The sequence below is a fragment of the Schistocerca cancellata genome, chromosome 4 (genome assembly GCF_023864275.1).
Source record: "Schistocerca cancellata isolate TAMUIC-IGC-003103 chromosome 4, iqSchCanc2.1, whole genome shotgun sequence".
Lineage (NCBI taxonomy): Eukaryota > Metazoa > Arthropoda > Insecta > Orthoptera > Acrididae > Schistocerca > Schistocerca cancellata.
The window spans coordinates 368,612,467-368,631,995 of NC_064629.1; the positions used below are offsets into that span (position 1 = coordinate 368,612,467).

At 38.8% G+C, this 19,529-nt stretch overlaps 1 protein-coding gene across 2 annotated transcripts in view; it reads right to left on the minus strand.

Moving 5' to 3' along the window:
* LOC126185208 (membrane-associated guanylate kinase, WW and PDZ domain-containing protein 1) overlaps positions 1-19,529 on the minus strand; it is a 392,577-nt gene that overhangs the window by 116,388 nt on the left and 256,660 nt on the right. For both annotated transcript variants that reach the window (XM_049928090.1, XM_049928091.1), the window contains exons 2-4: positions 3,829-4,062; positions 3,384-3,608; positions 1,013-1,163 (exon numbers count right to left, since the gene is read on the minus strand). In XM_049928090.1, coding sequence (XP_049784047.1) covers positions 1,013-1,163; positions 3,384-3,608; positions 3,829-4,062 — 610 coding nt within the window. The remainder of the gene's footprint in view (positions 1-1,012; positions 1,164-3,383; positions 3,609-3,828; positions 4,063-19,529) is intronic.

Consider the following 19,529-nt stretch of genomic DNA (forward strand, 5'->3'; position numbering starts at 1 on the left):
ACATACGCATAGATGCAAAATGAAACTAGAATTTACTTCATGGTTTGTATGGACAAGTTATTATGCCTCCATTACAGTACCAAACATTTATTCTAGAGTCTAAAAAAACATGAATGGAGAGCACTCTGCTCAGTCATTTGAAGACAAAATTTATGTACTGATTACAAATTTGTTGTTTGCTGGGTCCCTTCAAGTTCAAATGAATCTTAATTCAAAAGTAAACAAACCTGACTTAAAGTCACACATGCATGTTTGCTGTAGCCTCTTAATAAGTGAAAAAGCTTACATGTCCAACAAGGAATAAAACATCCACCCAATCTTTAATCTTCACTGTTCAATAATATTTACAAATCATAAGCAATAATTCTAAGTGTAGTTCAACATCAAATTAGCTAAAAGTAACTGAAGTGTCTGTAATTCTCTGTCTCATATGAATATGCTATATAACACTACTGAATTTGAAATAGCATTATTTGGCTCAAATGATATCTACAAGAAAATGGGCACAATCCACAGCGCCACTATCTAAGATTTCAAATATCAGTAGCCACTGTGGAAAAGCAATTGAATGGTATCTTCAAAAAGTGCCCCAAGGCAATAAATATGTTACATATAAAAAATCTAAATTATGCATAGCTAAGAACTGCGTACCACTGATAAAATTTAACGCAATTCCCAGCAGTGAACATTAGCTCAGTTTTGGAGTATTACTTCATGAGTTAGCTTCCCAAGTCTTGTAACCTTCAAAATCAGCAATTTACATAAACAAAATTTATGGCATACAATGTCAATAAGAAGAAATAACAACACACAACTGTCAAATTCGATTGGTGAGTAAATGAAAGATTCCGCACTATTATTATTATTATTATTTTCTGTCAATTATTACTCAAAGTACAAATCAAACAACAATCCAAAGTAACAACAAACTGCACATTTGTATCGGTAACACATTCTGTCCCTGTTTATTAATCTGTGAAATTAAAATGAAACAATACTCAATTAAACTTACTCAATGAAATACACTTCACCCCTGTCAGTGTAGGCCTTCTCCCAGTTAGGTGGCAGAGGACCTAGATCTGCGTGAAGAGATTCAGGGCCTTCACCAGAATGGTAGTAACTTGGAGGGTCAGTTGGTACCTGGTCTCCACTACTGTTGTATCCTGGTAACAATTAAATACAAGTCTGTCAAAAAGTATTGTGTGTGTATAACAAATTAGCTTTTTGCTACCCACAATAGTGTAACAAAAAAATGCTGTTTCTCAAAATTTTCTTGCTCACTTATAAAACTTCACCGGGCAATATGTAAGGTTGCAGTATTTTTTGTTGCAAAATATAAAGTGCTAACTCGTGGACAATGGATCAACAGTTACTGTATACAAAACTTAAACATTTACTTGCAATCAGAATGTGGGGGTTCTTCTTTTGATGACAGAGAAATGAAAGGTTTGGAACAATATACTGATGAAAGGAATTGGCAGGAAAAACCACATAGCATCAATAGAGAGATAACATAATAGAATGAGAGGAAAATTCAAAATATGTCTGTTACCAGGCTTCTTTTTCTGTATTTATTTAACTGAACAGTCATTTTCAAATTCTGTTTTCTTGACAGATAAATTTTTTGTTACCTACCATGCAAAAGAGTTGGAATAAAAAGGATTTATTTATGCCTTCAACTTACAGTTGCTATGGCTGTCTACATTCCTTCCCTGGATGTCTTAAATCTACAATTAAAATAATTAAAAATGGAATAACCAGCATGGTATGAACATGAAACAAAAAACACTTCTCAGTCCCATATACTAGAAAGTCTACTAATGCACTGTGAACTATTCTGAATATTAAATATTGCTCCTGAATCAAAACAAAATAATTTCAGCAAAGTAATTCAGTATGTTTAATAGGCTGCAGCTCAGTTCTGTTTCACGTATTACTGCTGGAGGTGATTCCTATCAATCAGAGAATTTTATAAATCCACAATAATGAGGTAATCAATGAACAGTTAAATGATGCTGTCATCGATTATTCTTAGGTTTCAACATTGATTTTACTATTTATTATCCATCAATATGCTTCTAAATCCTCCTTCCTCTTTGCTGGATGTTCTCAAGATTTGTAAGTAAATGTTTTTATTTTCGCAATAAATTTGGTAGTGACTTAAAGAAAAACAATAAGCTTTATGATTCCAGAGATTTAAAAAATTGGAGATAATCATTTGCTGTTTTGTGTTAATTTATTTATTTTTTTACCATTGTGTAACTGCAAAAAAAACTTCAGCTTTTTTTTTACAGTACACAAACACATTTTGTTAATGAATAAGAAATGGCATGGCATGTAACTGGCTGTATGATCATCTTTAGTTACACAAATTACACACACACTGTGCATTCATTCAATAACTGTTGTTCACCAAAGCTGCTAGTGGATGCCTTGACCATCCATAAATAGTGTTCTATAGGTGTCTTCCAGATATTTATGCTAAGTTCACAATGCTCCTAGCACAGAAATAAAGTTTCTTACTGTTCAGCGCACTAGCAATAGTTTGATTTTGTCAAAAGTTATGCCCTTGGTAAATATAAGCGGCGATCAAAAAGATTCTGTTCGAATGTTGTACAGTCCAGAATCAGTATGCCGATCAGGCAAAATTACCATGTGCAATAAGGCAACAATTTCAGCAACATACCAAGTTGAAGATGCCCGATAGTAAAATATCATATCCTGTCGCGTGAAGAAGTCCGTAATTAACTGCTGCAAAACATCTCCTGACAGAGTCATTGACCCTTCAAGGCCCCTTTTAAGGGACTGAAGGCATGGTAATCACATGGGGAGAGATCAAGACTATAGGGTGGGTGCTCGAGAGTCTCCCACTTGAGTTGGCACAGCTTCCACACAATGACATTTGTGATGTGGGCAATTGCATTAACATTAAGCAGCAGCACCCCTTGTCGCAGCTGGTTTTCGACAGACATGCTGCACCATACACATTCTTCATTTTGCAACATACCTCTACTGTTATTTGTTCTTTGGCAGCCAAGAAAAGAATAACAGCATGTTGGTCCCATTTGGAGGCATCCAGTAATATTGAAGCCATAGTTCACTTTTCTGCACTGGAAACACACAAATACCACACTGATCCCTTGCCTACATATCAGTGGTTATATACCAGCATCGAAGTCATACTACATAGCATATACATTGCAGCAGCGCCCTCAAATAGAAACTTTTTGATTGGCCCTTATACTTGGGATGGTACACTTTTCAGGCTCTCCCCCCACCCCACTGGAGATACAAGGTACTGTCTAAAACATGATATGTTGTGTATTGCATACTTTTGAGTGTGGTCACCTTCACTGTATGTAATAAAATATTATTTAAATTACCATCAAGTACATGTCCAGCAACAGGTTCAGGTTCCATGTTATTCTTGGCAGCCATTGCCTCCACGTTTGAACGATTTCGTTTGCGTTTTCCTTCAGAACTGGGATGTGCACCTGGAAACAGTGTCCCAAAAACTCCTACACTGTTGAGGTTCAAGTTGGAGCCACTGCTCTGTGGAGGCGAAACAGGTGCTTCTTTTGATGGTTTTGGAGTCCCATAGTGATTACCTACACATAAAATGTTATAAAAAATAACTAATTTTGAAAATAAAATTTTCAGTAAAAGACAAAAGGCATGTGCATACTGCTTATATTTTCCTTTGGCATCATTTATAGTTAAACTACTGCTATACAAATTAGAAATTGGGATCTCAGTTCATTGTAACAAATGATTCTGCAGAAAGCAAATACAATGGTCTTTTATGTGTAGAAAATTCTGCATCCTTACCTTCGTAAATTCCACTTTCCAGGAGGTTTCCACTTCTCTCTAATTCCATGAACTCCTCAGCACTGAGAAATGTGTAGTCCACACCATTAACCTCTCCATCTCTTGGTACACGTGTTGTAACTGGGACAGTGCGCAAATATAAGTTATCTCTAATTGTATTTTGGAGGTCATGGTCCACTGACCCCTTCTGGAATCTTGTGTTCAAGAACTGTCTGAGATCCTTAGTTATAGATGCTGAAAACAAGATGTTGTAAAATTAAATACCTTTTATAAAATTCCAAACAAAATGAAATTAAATGCAAATAAATACCTTTACATAAAATAAATTTTTTATAGCTACTCAACATTTGCAATAGTGTTAAGTTTGTCAACTGAAGTATAGAATAAACACAGATTATGTGTAACAAACACACAACAATTATAAAAAAATATTGTGACATTCAAATTTACATTATAAGCAGTAACAGAACATCCTAAGAGCCAAAACACCAAGAAATTGAGATATCACCTAGGTATCTCAAAAAGTATCATGACTTAAGTACCAAAAGTGCAGTATAGTTGAATTAACTAAAGCTAAGAAACAAAATGACAACTGTTTCTCTACATTTCACTTGTACGAATAGGTATACTTTGCAGACAAAACATTGTAAGTCATTCAAAACACGTTTCAGAAAGTGAACATTACTGATCACATACTATGCTAATAAATTCTAATAGCACTTGCTCAACTTTTGTGAAGTACCATACGTAATCTAGGCATAATCTCTCAAAGATTCACTGTGATCCAATAGTGTAGATGAAATGCATATTAAAAAAAATGAATGAAAGAAAATATTTAGGGTTTTCAAGCCATCCAGCACAGATTTAAAAAGTAATTTTGCTGCAATATGAATGTCACTTTTCCTAATTACTTTGCATTAACTGTAACTTCCTGTTTATACGAGAACCAAAGGCAGTATAAGAAGCTGTAACAGTAGTAAGAACTGAAATTGAAGTAGTCTGTAATTTAGAAACAGAATGGGGCACTATCACACCTGTATCTTATCAATGGAGGACAGACATATGGGGTTATGGGTATGCTGGATAGATAATGAGTAAACCCTAGGATAATATGCTTATGACAAGCACTTAATAAGGCTTCTTACTTTCATATACTTGCAGCTAATTGGTGTCTTATACAAGTACTTGATAATGGTTATTACTTCCAGATATTTGGAAGTGAAGTAGCATGAGTTATATATACCTCTTCAGGTACAGAAAGACAGTTTATGGAATGTAGATAACTTTCAAAATGATTTCACTGTCACTTTTCTCAGATCAACAGTTATTGTTGACAATGATTTTAATGGAGTTATCTCAGTCAGCACAGCAGAGTATAACTGACATAACTGAGCAGCAATAGTTTCATTAACAAGCCATACGTCCCATCAATAGTTTGGTCGGTGTGCAGTTACTTAAGAATTACAAATCCTAAGGTCCACATTATGATCCCTCATCAGTCTTACTTTTTCTATAGGTTTCCTACAATTAATCTCTGACATTGCTTTCTGACTGTGGTAAAAATCAAACTGTTCTATGGTTTGGATTACCCAATAAACAGTAGGTTCAGTTATAACAAGTTGGTTGACTTGATTCTCAGATTCAAAGAAAGAAAGTGCATACAACATCCCACTGGCAACAGGAACATATCTAGTGAAGAACTGCTGCTTAAATCCAACTTTTGTGTCAATTACTGCTTAATTTTTTGGAGACAAGATGATTTTTTCTATGGAATTTAATGTGCCTCATTCACAAAGATGACACCTGGGAGTAATAAATTCTACAAGTTCATCAAGAATCTTTTTACAGTAAAGTGATACCCGACAGTACATCACAATTTGTCTTTGATCTACATAATGTAGTTGTTGGAGGTCATTCAGCATTACTATTACAAACTAAACACAACACAGCTCCCTGAAATTTGCTTCATATTTACCAACAATTCCGTGGTTAACTGACCTCATTTGATAGCTGTATCTTACGTGTAAAGCCATTGTATATGAACTGTTAGTAGTCCATGATCACAAGTGGTAATTTTTAATAAAGCTATGACTCTGACTGCTTTATAGTATTGTTTAATCACAGGCACAGACCAACACATTAGTTGTTTTAAGTCTTCCAACTACTGCCAATAAGAACTTCTTCTGAGACTCAGAGATTGATGAAATTACAGAAACTTATGGTTCAATGCTGGATGTGAAGTCTCAGTCCTATTGAACAGAACCTGCCAAAGGGAGATAACTTTGTATCTTTTCAATTAACTTCTAAGTAATTAATATCAATGTTGTTCTACAATGGTCTCTTCTTATATGAATAAGCAATTTTATAGAAACAGTGGAAAAGGCTTTGAAGAAGAGCAGAATATCCACAAAGAAACCAGCAGCCAGTAGTAATAAGGAAAGTGGTGAAATGAAAAAAATTCTCTTGATAGCTCTTCATTGTTAGGTAACAGCAACAAGTATTAACAGAAAACTGCTGCTTTAAGAGGGAGCTGGAGAAATACACACATTCTTTTTAACTGATTATTGTGCAAAATCTTCTATTTTACAGTCATCCAGACTACAATAGTGTCTGCTTCTTATGTTGACGACACACACATATCATTAAGGATGTGCAGGTGAGGAAAGAGAAGGAAGTGACCAACATAACATGTACCACTGACTAACAAAATCATGCAGTTTACCAATAATAATTATACTCAAATTTTGAAAATTAATTGATGAAAAATACAAAGAAAGTGACATACATAAAACTGTCATTATTTTGTCATCATGAAGATGAAATACAACCTGCACGTATGTGTACATTAGCTCAATTTATGGTAAGGCACTCAGGTCACAATCCCATATTGCTAAGTACCTAAAAACTTTAAAACATGGAATTAATTAAGACTCGCATAAATATTTTAGAAACTCTAAAATTACATGACAAAACCCACTGACTGTCCACAAAAAGTGTGTTTTATTTAAATACACACATTAGAAGCACAGCTAGGGGCTCAGCTAACTGTACAGATACCTTTACAGCCACATTAATGCCTTGGAGGTTCTGTCTGTGGATAGCTATGGTGAAATTAAACGGAGAAATGTGCAAAAATAATCCTGGAGGAGTGGGAATATTTTAAAGTCATATACAGGGTGAACATTAATAAAACTGCCACACTTCAGAGATGGATTACTGATTGGAAATGGAGGAAACAGGTCCAATGAACATATTTCGGAAAATGCATTGTTGCCATGGTTGATGGCCACGTGTTCCTTGTGTGTTGTATGCTGTGTGATTGTTGCAGCACACTGTTAGCAGCAGAATGGTCTGGTATTTGTGTTAGGAACAAGTTGAGATGGTGTTTGTGTACAGCCAAGCAGACGGAAACAGTCGAGCGCCAGCACGGCAATACCAAAACAACTACCCTCACTGACACCAACTGCATCACACAACATTCCGTGTCCTTTTTGGGCGTTTGTGTGATCGTGGGTGCTTCCAGACAAATGAATGTTCAGGGAGGCAGCAGACTGCATGTACACGTTCCCAACACAAATCAGCTATTCTACTGGTTACATTACTTTGCATCAATCACACAGCTAACACACAGCACACGGTCAGAGGACTTTTGTTCATTAGCAGCATCTACCGTGGCAATGGTGCATTTCTGGACACATTTTCAAAGGACCTTTATGCCTCGATTTCCAGTCAGGAATCTGTCCCTGCAGTTTTTCTGTTTTATTAATGTTCACCCTGTATACCTGTGACGTTATTTTCTACATGACATCACATTACATCATGTTACTTCACTTTTACTCACTGTAAATATACTGTGTGCTTTATATATACATGTTGCAAAGATAAACAAAAATTTCGAATAACTGTAGGTTTTCGCCATTTTTTAGAATTTTTCGATCAATGATTTGCTGTTTGGTTCGTGTTCTCAGGCAAAGTGTTGCAGGAAAAGGTGAGGTTACACCCTATGTCCCACAGTTTGATGTGCTTCGTGGGATGAAGCGACTCAAAAGTAGCTACAGAAAAAGGGTTTCAGTCAATATACTTCAGTTTTTCTGAATTACTCTTAAGCAACTGAACTAGATACCGTGTACTGATAGCAGTGACAATGCATCCTGTCGCTGACTCCAAAAAACAACAAAGCCGTTGGGGAGGCATCTTGTTCCACAAAAGCTCTATCATAACTGACAATTCAGAGACACTGGTCGAAGATAGTGCACCAGGTGTAGTGGATAGACTTCAGGTGCCTGTGCAGTGCCCCTCAGACCATCGTGATACTATTCAGGAGCGATGCGGTGATCCGATGCCCGGCTAAAGGAGTGCTGTAGGTGAAAAAATGAATGCACAAGTTTGGGCAGCTTCGTTCAGAAATCGTGCGCCGAGGAAAGACGATGGCAGATGTATCGTCCGATATAAAAATCCACCACTCGACAGTACATACCTCCACCGACCGGGTGGAAGGGCGGAATGCATCACCTACTGTGGTTTCCGGCGTATTCGTAAACTGCCACCGGCGTTTACCGTGACTCACCAGCCCGGACTAACTTCTGTGGCCAGTGGCGTCCGCTAAGCAGAGCTACATTGTAACACTCTGCCGGCAGTGGTATCACACAAATCGAGTCACTAATCCTTGACACGGTGGCGTAATGCCTGCACATCGCAATGGAGACGTGTCCTCATTTACATCTATTTTAACATTTTACGAATGGCTCTGCTCCTTTCATAGACACACTTGGGCTTTCTCGAAGGCGCCGATGGATGTTTCTGTTGTCATAGTGTCGCTATCCTAGTAGTCATTCTAGAAATCGAATTAAAGTAGCAACTCATTAGATCTTCATTCATTCGCGTATGGAGCCGAATAGTATGTTGTGACAACTGCGTCCCGCGGACCAAAGTTCGGTGCTTCCTTACCCGAACGCGTAGGACTTCGTTGTCTTATCAAAACGAAGCGATATTAGTCCAAACGTGGTCGTTAACGACGCCGCAAGCATTCTTGGCGGAACAACCATTGGACAACCTGATTATTCCTTATGAATTTCACTGTCGTAGGAACATAATCAACATAGTTATGGAACAAATGGTATCATTAAATTCATCTTCATTTGTATTTCACGGAGTGTCATTTTCTTTCATTGGTAATTTCTTTAATTTTTGAAATCATCATTCATCTTCTGATTTGATTTAGTTTTCTCATTACTTATCGGTATTTACTTACACCTCTACATATACTCAACAAGACACTGTACAGCGCATGGTACCGATATAGCGACATACTGTCCTAGTCCACCCGGATACTGGTCGAGGAAAACAACAGTCTTTATCCCGCAGTACGGTTTTCCGCAAACAGTGTCAAAAGAATTAATTCTTATGAAACTAATAACTGAGCCCACGCGACGTAAAACATATTTGATTTAAGAAGTTTGTCTCCTTGCGAGTTAATCGCCAAGACGACGCATGTCTGGCGCCGTACTTACACGTCGAACTATCGCATGCGCTGCGGCTTATGACATAAATAAAATACATAAATTCGTAAGAGAACAACATCATTTTTATTTAACATTCTTCCTCGTGCACACACTCACAGTCAACACAGACAATTCTCTGTCGGATTTCTCCTCTTGTTGCCAATCTTTGAATAATACATCAAACATTATACCAACATCCCCCTCTTCAAATGAAATTTTCGTTTTCGGTAACTCTGTGACAATGGTTTTACGTTCTTGGTGAATCATACAAAATTTAAATGTTTTTACATTTAAGTTTGCTGAGCACGAACTAAATTATTACATTAAAACGGTTATCACTTAATACACTTCTGAAACAGAATTCACCGTAACAGCATTTCTAAATTTCTCAAACTTTGACCTCTGCAGAGCTTTGGTAAGTATGTCTGCCAATTGATCTTCTGTACTATAATAGTTTATTTTAAACAAACCTCTCGCTGACAGAGTGGATTTTCAGATCTATATGCTTATTTCATTTAACTAACTGTTCTGACTTGGTCATTTGAATACCACCCTAAGTCAAATCGGCATCACAATACACATTTAAACGAACAGTGTCAGCGTCTTCATTTTCTTACAGAAAAACTATAGTTATTGGAATCTTGAAGGTACCTCAAAGTTCTTTCGACATTTTGATGGTCTCTTTTCTTTGGATTTTCTGCGAAGCGGCTCTCATAAATGACCGCGAATCCAAGATCTGGTGTGGTTTCACATTACAAATAAAGGAGACTTCTTGCGGCTACACGATAAGGAAATCAGATGTATTCAATCTCTTCGTTTCCTTCACTTGCCTTCCCCACTGAAACTAAAGGAGGCCCTACATTGCAGTCATTCATATCGACTTTTGCCAGTACTTTTTTTTGCATAGTGTTCTTGATGTAGAAATATTCTCTTCTGTGTCCTCATTACCTGTATCCTTAGGTATATACCTAGATTTTCTACCGCAAATATTTCAAAATTCTTCCGACGTTTCTTCAGCACGTCTTCAATTTTCTCTAAGACTTTCCCTAAAATAATTCCTTCATCAAAGTGCATTGTCACACACATTTCTTCAGTTTCATTTTTAAATATGCACTACCCTGACTTCAACGGAATTAGCAGTCCTGTTTTTACGAAATCTGTCATACTTTTATTCCATTTGGATGTGGCTTGTCTGAGGCCATACACAGCTTCCTTCAAAACACAAATTTTTTCGACCTCTGTTTCCTTCAGGTATCTTTATGAAAATCTTTTCATCGAGTTTGTCATAGAGATAGGCTGTTTTTACATCAAACACTCTCACATGGAAATTTTTCTAGGTTGCCATTGCAAACGACAATCTTAGTCAACAGACGATAATCTTAGTCAACAGACATCTATTACTGGGCTGAATAATTCCTTGAAATCTATATCCTTTTCTCGTTGAAAACCTTTGACAACCAGCTTTGCCTAATATAGACCATCCTCTTTGACTTTAAATATCCCGATATCTCTCTCTCTCTTTTGTTTCCTTTTCATTCATCAACTTTCATGTGTCATTCCGTTCAAGTGATTTCTGTGTCTTTCGTGCACTTTTTTCTGTATCTGGACCATTAACTCGTCCTTCATATTATGAAAGCATTACGGTTTCGTTATTTCGATATCTCAAGGACTCTCTAGATTGCCTCTAACCCTAAAATTGCAGTTTCTTTTCTTTCCATTACATCCTCTTCCTTCTTTATTTCCTTGATCTTGAATTTTATCTACTTGATTGTTAGCGTCATTTGTTTCTTCATTAAAAACACGATTTTTCTTCACCGTTTCTTTTGTCATTCTCTGTTCAAATTCAGCATGTCTTGACATAACAATATTTCTTCTTTCTGCATCAGGGTCTGTAGCCATTTCAAGCAAAGCCAAGGAAAATGTATGAACTACTTTTTTTTTTATCTACGAGGGCTTATCAACAAAGACAAACTGATTTTTTCTGAAGCTTCCATGGTAATTTCCTATCTGCACCATGAATATTTGAAAAGTGCTGGTTTTTATATATAATGTCTATAGGCGATAGCACTCTCATATCGGTAGGTTGGTAGTAATGCTCTATTTTATAGATGCTCTTCGCATTTCGCGTACCAAACAATGAAAGTGAAGCGCGAGGAATACTACGGTGCAATAACAATCTGAGTTCGTTTAAACCACACAGCCACTGGCACTTACGAAAAGCTGCACAAAGTGCACGGTGAAGATGCATTACCTCGCGCAACGTATTTAAGTGGTTCAAAGAAGGCCGGCTTGTCTGTGTTAAGCAAGATGTGCCTGGTGTTTCGGCTTCGGCTGTGACTGAAATCTACATCAATACAGCTGCTCTGATTGTGCGTGAGGATCGGCGGACAACATTACGTCACCTCACTGAAGTACTGAGAATTTCAGATGGAACTGTCTTTACAATTATGCATGATCATCTCCACATGACCCGTGCTTGCACACATTGGGTGCCACGCCTGTTCACTCCCGAACAAAAGGCTGTGTGAATGGAGACAAGCCATGAGGTGCTGCGTTTCTTTGCTGGCGGTGTGAATGCGTTTCTGGAATCTATTATCACCGGTTATGAGTCATGGCTGCATCATTTTGATCCTGAAGAAACGAGACAGCAGTGTGGAAATCGCCATGTTCTCCAACACCAGAAAAGGCGAACGTTGTTTCCTCTGCTGGGAAAGTCACGGTGATCACATTTTTTGACTGTCAGGGAATAATTTACCAGCATGAAGTTCCCCCTCACACATTTGTTGTAACAGCATACTACACGTCAATACTGGCTCAACTCAGGAAGCACACTGCAAGGAAACGACCAGAACTTTCTCGGACTGGGTGGAGACTACATTACGACAAAGGGCGGCCTCACGTCGCAAATCAAGTCGTCCAGTTTGTGACTCAATGCAACATTACCTGTGTACCGCACCCACCTTATAGCCCCGATCTTGCACCATGATTGTTTTTTATTTTTTTATTCCCATCACTAAAGGCAGAGCTTCAGGACATTCGACTTGAGAACTCCAAAGCAGTGCTCAAGACAAGTGAGGTGATTCTTAAGGACCTGACATGGAACTGCCTACACCCTGTGTTCGAGGACTGTCAGAGACGCTATGAAAAGTGCATTCAGGTAGGAGGGGACTCCTTTGAAAATGTCATGTTAACACTGAAATGGACTAATAAACACCAGTGAAAAAAAAATTCAAAAAAGACTGAGGTCTTTGTTGATCATTCCTTGTAGTTTCTTCGTGTGGCCTGGATTTTTGATGATCCAAAAGTTAGAAGTCTTGGCACAACTTATGTTCTCCCGAACCACTTTTATTCAGTTTTAACTATGTGATTAAATTGACTTTCACTTTCCAGCACACATTTCCTTATCAAGCTTGCAGCCTCTGACTTACATAGTAACATATATAGGTCACACAGAGCGGAGTGAAATCATTTAACAATCACGTAGTATCAGTACCTACTACATTTTGGAAAAGCTCTCTCTCTCTCTCTCTCTCTCTCTCTCTCTACGCACACACAGTTCAGTATGAATTAATTCAAGTGCTCCTGTTGCCCACAGTGGAAAATGGTTTTCTTGTTACCTTAGCTCTCACATAAGCTTCACACACACACACACTTTTTTTTTTACTTCATACAATCCATTTTTGTTTTGTTTTTGGTCACTCTAAAATGAGGATTTTATCTCTATAAATTTGAACAACATGTTTATTAAACACAACTGTGGAACCTCTCTTAGTGATAGCATTTAGATTGCTACTCTGTTCAGGAAGACATCCAACGTCCTTGAGAGTACAGTTTTCACCCAGAGTTTCCTGTTGCTGTTAATTTCACTGATCCATATTGGCAGGCAACTTTTATAACACTACCATAGTCTTTCATGTTTGTTAACTTTTCCACTTCATTACACACGTCCTGTACATGCAAAATCAATAGCCATGGTCATTTTTTCTTTTTTGTCATCTTCTACTGAAATAATTTTTTTGTTCCGTCCATATGCGACAGACGCAGTGTTTTCTTTGCTGTCTCCTTTCTTTTTTCCTTCAGTGATAGCGTCCCACGTGGCTTAAGTACTGCTGCTTTTGAGCACTTGTACATCACGAAATTCTTCATTTTATTGAGATGTTTTTAAGTATTTTCTTCTTTTCGACGTATCATACGTGTTACAATATTTCCTAGTTTATTTCGCGATAATTTTACATTTCTTAGATTATTTCGCAATAATTTTACGTTGTTCACATGCACTTCGTTACTTTTTTTTTTCTCTGGGCGCATAATCCGTTGCGTTTTATTCGGTTGTATAGTTATTTTATTTATCGCACAGTTTTTTTAAATCACAATCTTAAATAAAATACAAACAGTAGCACATGCAATTTGCGGCAAGACATTTAATTTTTAAACTTAATCAATTGCGCCGTTCGTTTCCATCGGGAAATGAAGAAAGTTCCACGATATGCCCAACTAGAACATTCTGTAACAGTGTGACGAACAGTTTCCCTGGCTGCTCGACAGTCACATTTTGGAGATGGAACCTAAACCCACATGTAAAGAGAGTCCGCGCTGCTGCCGTGATTGGTGCGACTTTTGTTAATCGTTTTCCAGATTTTGCGCGATTTGTCGAAGGCAGGAGGTTTCTTTCTAATGCAAAGCATGTTCTGACAACGCGGAGGACAAGACTCTATCCAGTCCCTTCCCCAGGAGTCGATTAATTTGAACTGAGACTTATGCAGTCCAATGGCTGTTTTCATGGATGGTTTTCTTGATAAAAGCCGGTTTCTTTTTAGGATAACAGCGTCTTGGAGGATAGGGAGTAGCGAGTTGCCTTGTAGGCGTTCAAACTCTGCTTTTCGTCGAAGACAGGTGGTGGAATGTGGCTCAATATGGGCAGCCATTCAACGGGGGCTGATCTTCGTGTACCTACTTGTAATTCTTATTGTGTCGTTCAACAGTGCATCGAGCATTTTTGTGTCACCGCTCTGCTGGTTCAAATGGCTCTGAGCACTATGGGACTGAACATTTGAGGTCATCAGTCCCCTAGAACTTAGAACTACTTAAACCTAACTAACCTAAGGACATCACACACATCCATACCCGAGGCAGGATTCGAACCTGCGACCGTAGCGGTCTCGCGGTTCCAGACTGTAGCGCCTAGAACCGTTTGGCTACTCCGGCCGGCACCGCTCTGCTGAACAATACACGAGAGCCATATTCCGCAATAGACTAGTCCAAGTGCTGAAGTGCGCAGTTTCAGTATCGGAGCCCCAGGTTGTTCCGCAAAGCTTATTTAGCATGTTATTCCTAGTTCGTATCTTCGTTGCGGTGTTTTCCACACGATTCTTGCAGGACAGTGTCCGGTTCAATGTAACCCCTATATATTTTGAGTGCTGTAGGTGGTGAAGTAGCCTGTCACCAAAGTGGACATGGAGCTGCCTATTCACCGCCCTATTGCTCAAATGAAAGCAGACTGTCTCTGTCTTGGCGGGGTTTAGTTTCCGTCTCCATTTCTGAATGCATGCGAAACCTTTCTAAGACTAGTAATATCTTTATCTGAACATTATATGACTGTAATAAAGCAAACACTGATTAGAGGACAACAGGATTTTTATTTTCGTCCTCGCATGCACTCTCATAGTCACCACAGACAACTATCGGTATGCTTTTTTCACTTGTTGTGAACCTATGAATCATTCACCAAAAATTATATTTTACCACCTGTTCCAAAATCAACCACAGCAGCTCTCTCTAATTCAGTTCCTAATGAGTGTACAACTGGGAGTTGCGTCGTCGTGTATTGTTACTGCGCACACGTAAACAACGTGTACCTGCCGACCACTTTCGATTCTCTGTGGGAACCACGTACTTTTTTCTGCTGGTGATCTTCTGCGGGGAAATAAGATGGCCACATGACTTTATCAATGTTCAGTCAATGATCAATGAAAGTTATAGTCACAGTTCATAAAACCATCAGGTTACTAAAACTTGCTTGTTGGCATAAGCAAATAAAAGAATTCTGTTCAAAAAGTTCCGTAAAATGGTGATAAACTTCGAAACAAAAACATAAATAATGTAATCTGCACCGAAAATAGCACACAAGTTGAAGAACTTCGTTGGCTCGCACGACGATCACCAGGTCATCGCCCCCATCACAGTCGACAAGAACACCATAGTGCCATGCTAGGCACGATCCTATTGTAGATGGTACACCCATGCCTCCTTCCGACCATAACTTAACGAAACAGTCATTGGGGAAACAGTTTAACACGGACTCCGAACCACGGTCCAGCTTGAATTTTTAACATTTACAAATCACTGCCAGAGATGAAAGGAGAGCTAAGTGACAGGAAAAAAAAATATCCTAGAAGCAGCCGGGAATCGAACTCCAAATTTTGGTTTTTGTAGCAACTGAGCCTCCATAAAATCCAATAAATACTGCCTCGTGATCTGTGACATTTAGACGAGTTACTTTTGAGCGCCTTCCGCTATAAATGTCGATGGATTTACTTATTTAATTTTCCGTTCATTTGATTGCTCTACGTAGGAAGAAAAACCACTGCGACACGTTAATTTTACTTTTACGGTAGCCATAGAGAACATTTCTCGTCGCAAGAGACGCAAATAGTATAGTAGCGGCAAAGAAATGGCGGGGGAAACGAGACGCGGTTGTCGGCTGTCGGTGTGAGGCGTGTCCTTGAAAGCCGGCTGCATACTTGGGACGCCGCTGCCGCTGCTCCTGCGGACCAAACCGGACGCTGCCGCCCACCACGCCTGCACTTGCGCCCTCCTTGTTTATTTACTTATACTGCTCACGGGGCTCCGCGTACCCTCAAAACTCAAACGTTTTCACCATCAACGCTTACAAATGCGCCTATTAACTGACCCGTACGCTCTAGGCACATCATCGAGGAGGAACGTTTTTCTTTTTGTGTCAGACTCTTCACCTTCTAGATTTCTACATCTACACGGCTACTCGTCAAATCACACTTCAGCGCCTAGCAGAGGGTTCATGGGACCACCTTTATAATAATTCTCTATTATTACACTTTCGAACAGCGCGTGGAAAAAAACCGAACACCTATATCCTTCCGCGCGAGCTCTGATTTCCCGTATTTTATTACGAAGATCGTTTCTCCCTATGTGGATCGGCGTCAGCAAAATATTTTCGCATCCGGAAGAGAAAGTTGATGATGGAAATTTCGTAAGAAGGTCCCGCCGCAACGAAAACGCCTTTGTTTTAATGATTTCCTCCCCTAATTCTGTATCATGTCCGTGACACTCTGTTCCCTGCTTCTAGATAATTCAAACTGAGCAAAAATATCACTCAATACACAAAATTCATCGAACTATACATGTTATGATATACTTACATCTAAATGTTCGCAGTCTAACAAAACACTTGGGAATAATACACATCAATATTATACAGTCACAAATGAATGATTGCTGTGAACAACAGAACAACTTATATTTGTGGATTGTCGGTACATATGACAGACTTGGCGGTAATTGGTTGACAGATATCAGTCTTCTTCAGCTTCTATATAGAAACGCTTATACGAGTATGTGTACACAGTACTTCTTACAACCGAAAATAATAAGATCGATATACATCGGCGAATTACTGTCGCAATCTCAGTTATGAGAATCTAACAAATGAATTCTGTGCAGATGGGCTGAGTAGCTACATGATCAAATCTCATCCCAATAATAATGCTGGCGATGCTGAAAGTGTTTAAAGAGACCACGCAGCTAAGGTCATCAATCTCCTGTTCACCCTGCAGAAAAAACTAGTGTACGCAATCTGTCTGCATATACAGTAAATTCTGCATATAGAGAAAGGCTGTGTGCAAATGTGAGAAAGCATTCTAAAAGTTTGCGTAGCGCCTGAGGCGGAACATGGGAACCATCCCGATATTCGCCTAGTGGGATGTGGTAAACCGCCTAAAAACCGCATCCAGGCTGGCAGGCGCACCGACCCTCGCGTTAATCCACCGGGCGGATTCGATCCAGGGTCGGCATACCACCCTCTTCCGAAAGCAATAGCGTTAACACGCCTGGACACCCAGTTGGGTCATTAATAGTGGATATTCTCTTTCTACGGCAATTAAAAGAAGCGAACCATGGTTGTGTTGGTACTTTAGGCTGGCTATCCGCATAATGCTTACCCCTGAAGAAAGATGTAAAGATCCTTTCTTCTTGACACACACACACACACACACTGGTCTGTCCCTGATATTGAGATTAAATTCTATGAACGGTGGTTCAATACTCAGTAATAATCCTTTGCAATTAGCCTCCTTATCGAGTTCAACGGGTTCGTTCATTACCTTCGTTCGATATCAGACTGTGCTTTTACCCGAATGATCACGACTGTTTGGCCTCGCTTAACACATTCATAGTAGATTGTACGGATTTGCCATGTGTGTACCTTTCGTAGCTAATAAACAGAAAACATACGGCTGTTCTTACGTGTCAACCAGTTTAAATTCGTCAGGTCCGCTCTAAAATGATGGTTCCGGCAGGAATTCTGATTTAAGTACACTATTTTTCTTTACATACATCACTCACTTGTTAGTGAATATGGCAGACGATTCAATTTTTTCCCCTATTTCCGGATGAAACAGTGTGAAATACATGAGACGAAATGTACAGGATTTGTCAAATTAAGGAATTGAATAAAATAAGGTTATGGCTTACAGATTGACGCTTAACTGCAACAAACACAGTTCATACAATTTGACACAGAAATCCCGTAAATGCGACGTTGTATTTTCACAAGACGAGCTAATAAACAGGTGAATCAAGTATTTTTAATCACTTACATCAAAGTCCCGCCGACTACGAGATCATTAGAACTGCAACACAAGCGAGGATTGGAAAAGGGTTGACAAGGAAATCGGCTGTGTAACGTCGTCCAGAATGGAAATTAGTGTCCTCACACTGCGGTACCTAATTCGGCCCACAGCACTGAAGCTCTTACACAGAAACTAAGCGCCGACACTAGCTATTCTCCACTGTCACAGACATCTCCGGTTTCAATTCGTGACCTTCACACAGACAGTTGCTCAAGTATTACAAAACAACTTTATTTGCAGCCAGAACTGTTAAAATCTGAAATGTTTCACATGAATCTACTTGTTATGCACCATAGACAACAAAGTGCGATAAAAAAAATGGGATAATGACAGCTTACATACTGTATTAGTGTAGGACAGTTCTGCAATTAAACGGAAGCACTAAAAGAGGCCATTTCGTCAACTCACTTCATACTGTACAACCTGGTGATTTTCTATATATGTTTGCTACGTTATGGCATACTACTTTCATATTTATAGAAGAAACTGCGATGTGGTACCTACCGCAACTGACTCACTTGAGAATAATTCTGTAAATTTTTATTTAGTAAAACACGTTCATATAATTTATTGCTTGCCATTTTCAATTGCAGTAAATTCAACAATATGAAAATACTGAAATATATCTTTCACTCTATAGTACATTTTGCTGCTTCTATGAAATAAACGACAGATTAAATCTGTGTTTAAAAAGGATTCACGCGGGCAATGCTCCTTCGCGTGTAAGCGTGGGATGTCAGAGGTCAGCTGACGACTAGTAAGCAGCGACAGAATGAAAGCATGCCAATACTCGGCAGGTAAGATAAACATCTGCCGCGTAGACATTAGGCGTCACACATCTAGTTTGTTAGGACGACAGTGCAGTTCTTTTATTGGCTCAGTATGAATTTGTAGTACTGGAATTTGTTAGCCAGTTGGTACGTATTGGCTAAAATAATTTAGTCAGACCATTCTGATTTTGGTTTTACGCTGCTTTCCAAAATCAATCCTGGCGAATTCCATTACGGTTCCTTTAACGTAGCTACAAAGCGCTATCTCTAATAACCTCCAGCAGTAAAAGCAGTCTTAAAGGATTGCATACTCTTACTGAATCGCTGTGACTAGTATTCGAGCTCATCCAAGGACACTTGCAACACCAACCGTGTTTGGAATAGAAACATCTGCAGTCATATACGAGCATAGGTCTTCTTTCACGACGAGCATCACACCATCCTGATAGCGACCTAATCTCATGTGTCACATATGAGAGCTTTTCTCAGCATCCGACAGCTCGCGAAATTAAAAACACAGTAAAAATACGATGAAACCTTGAGCA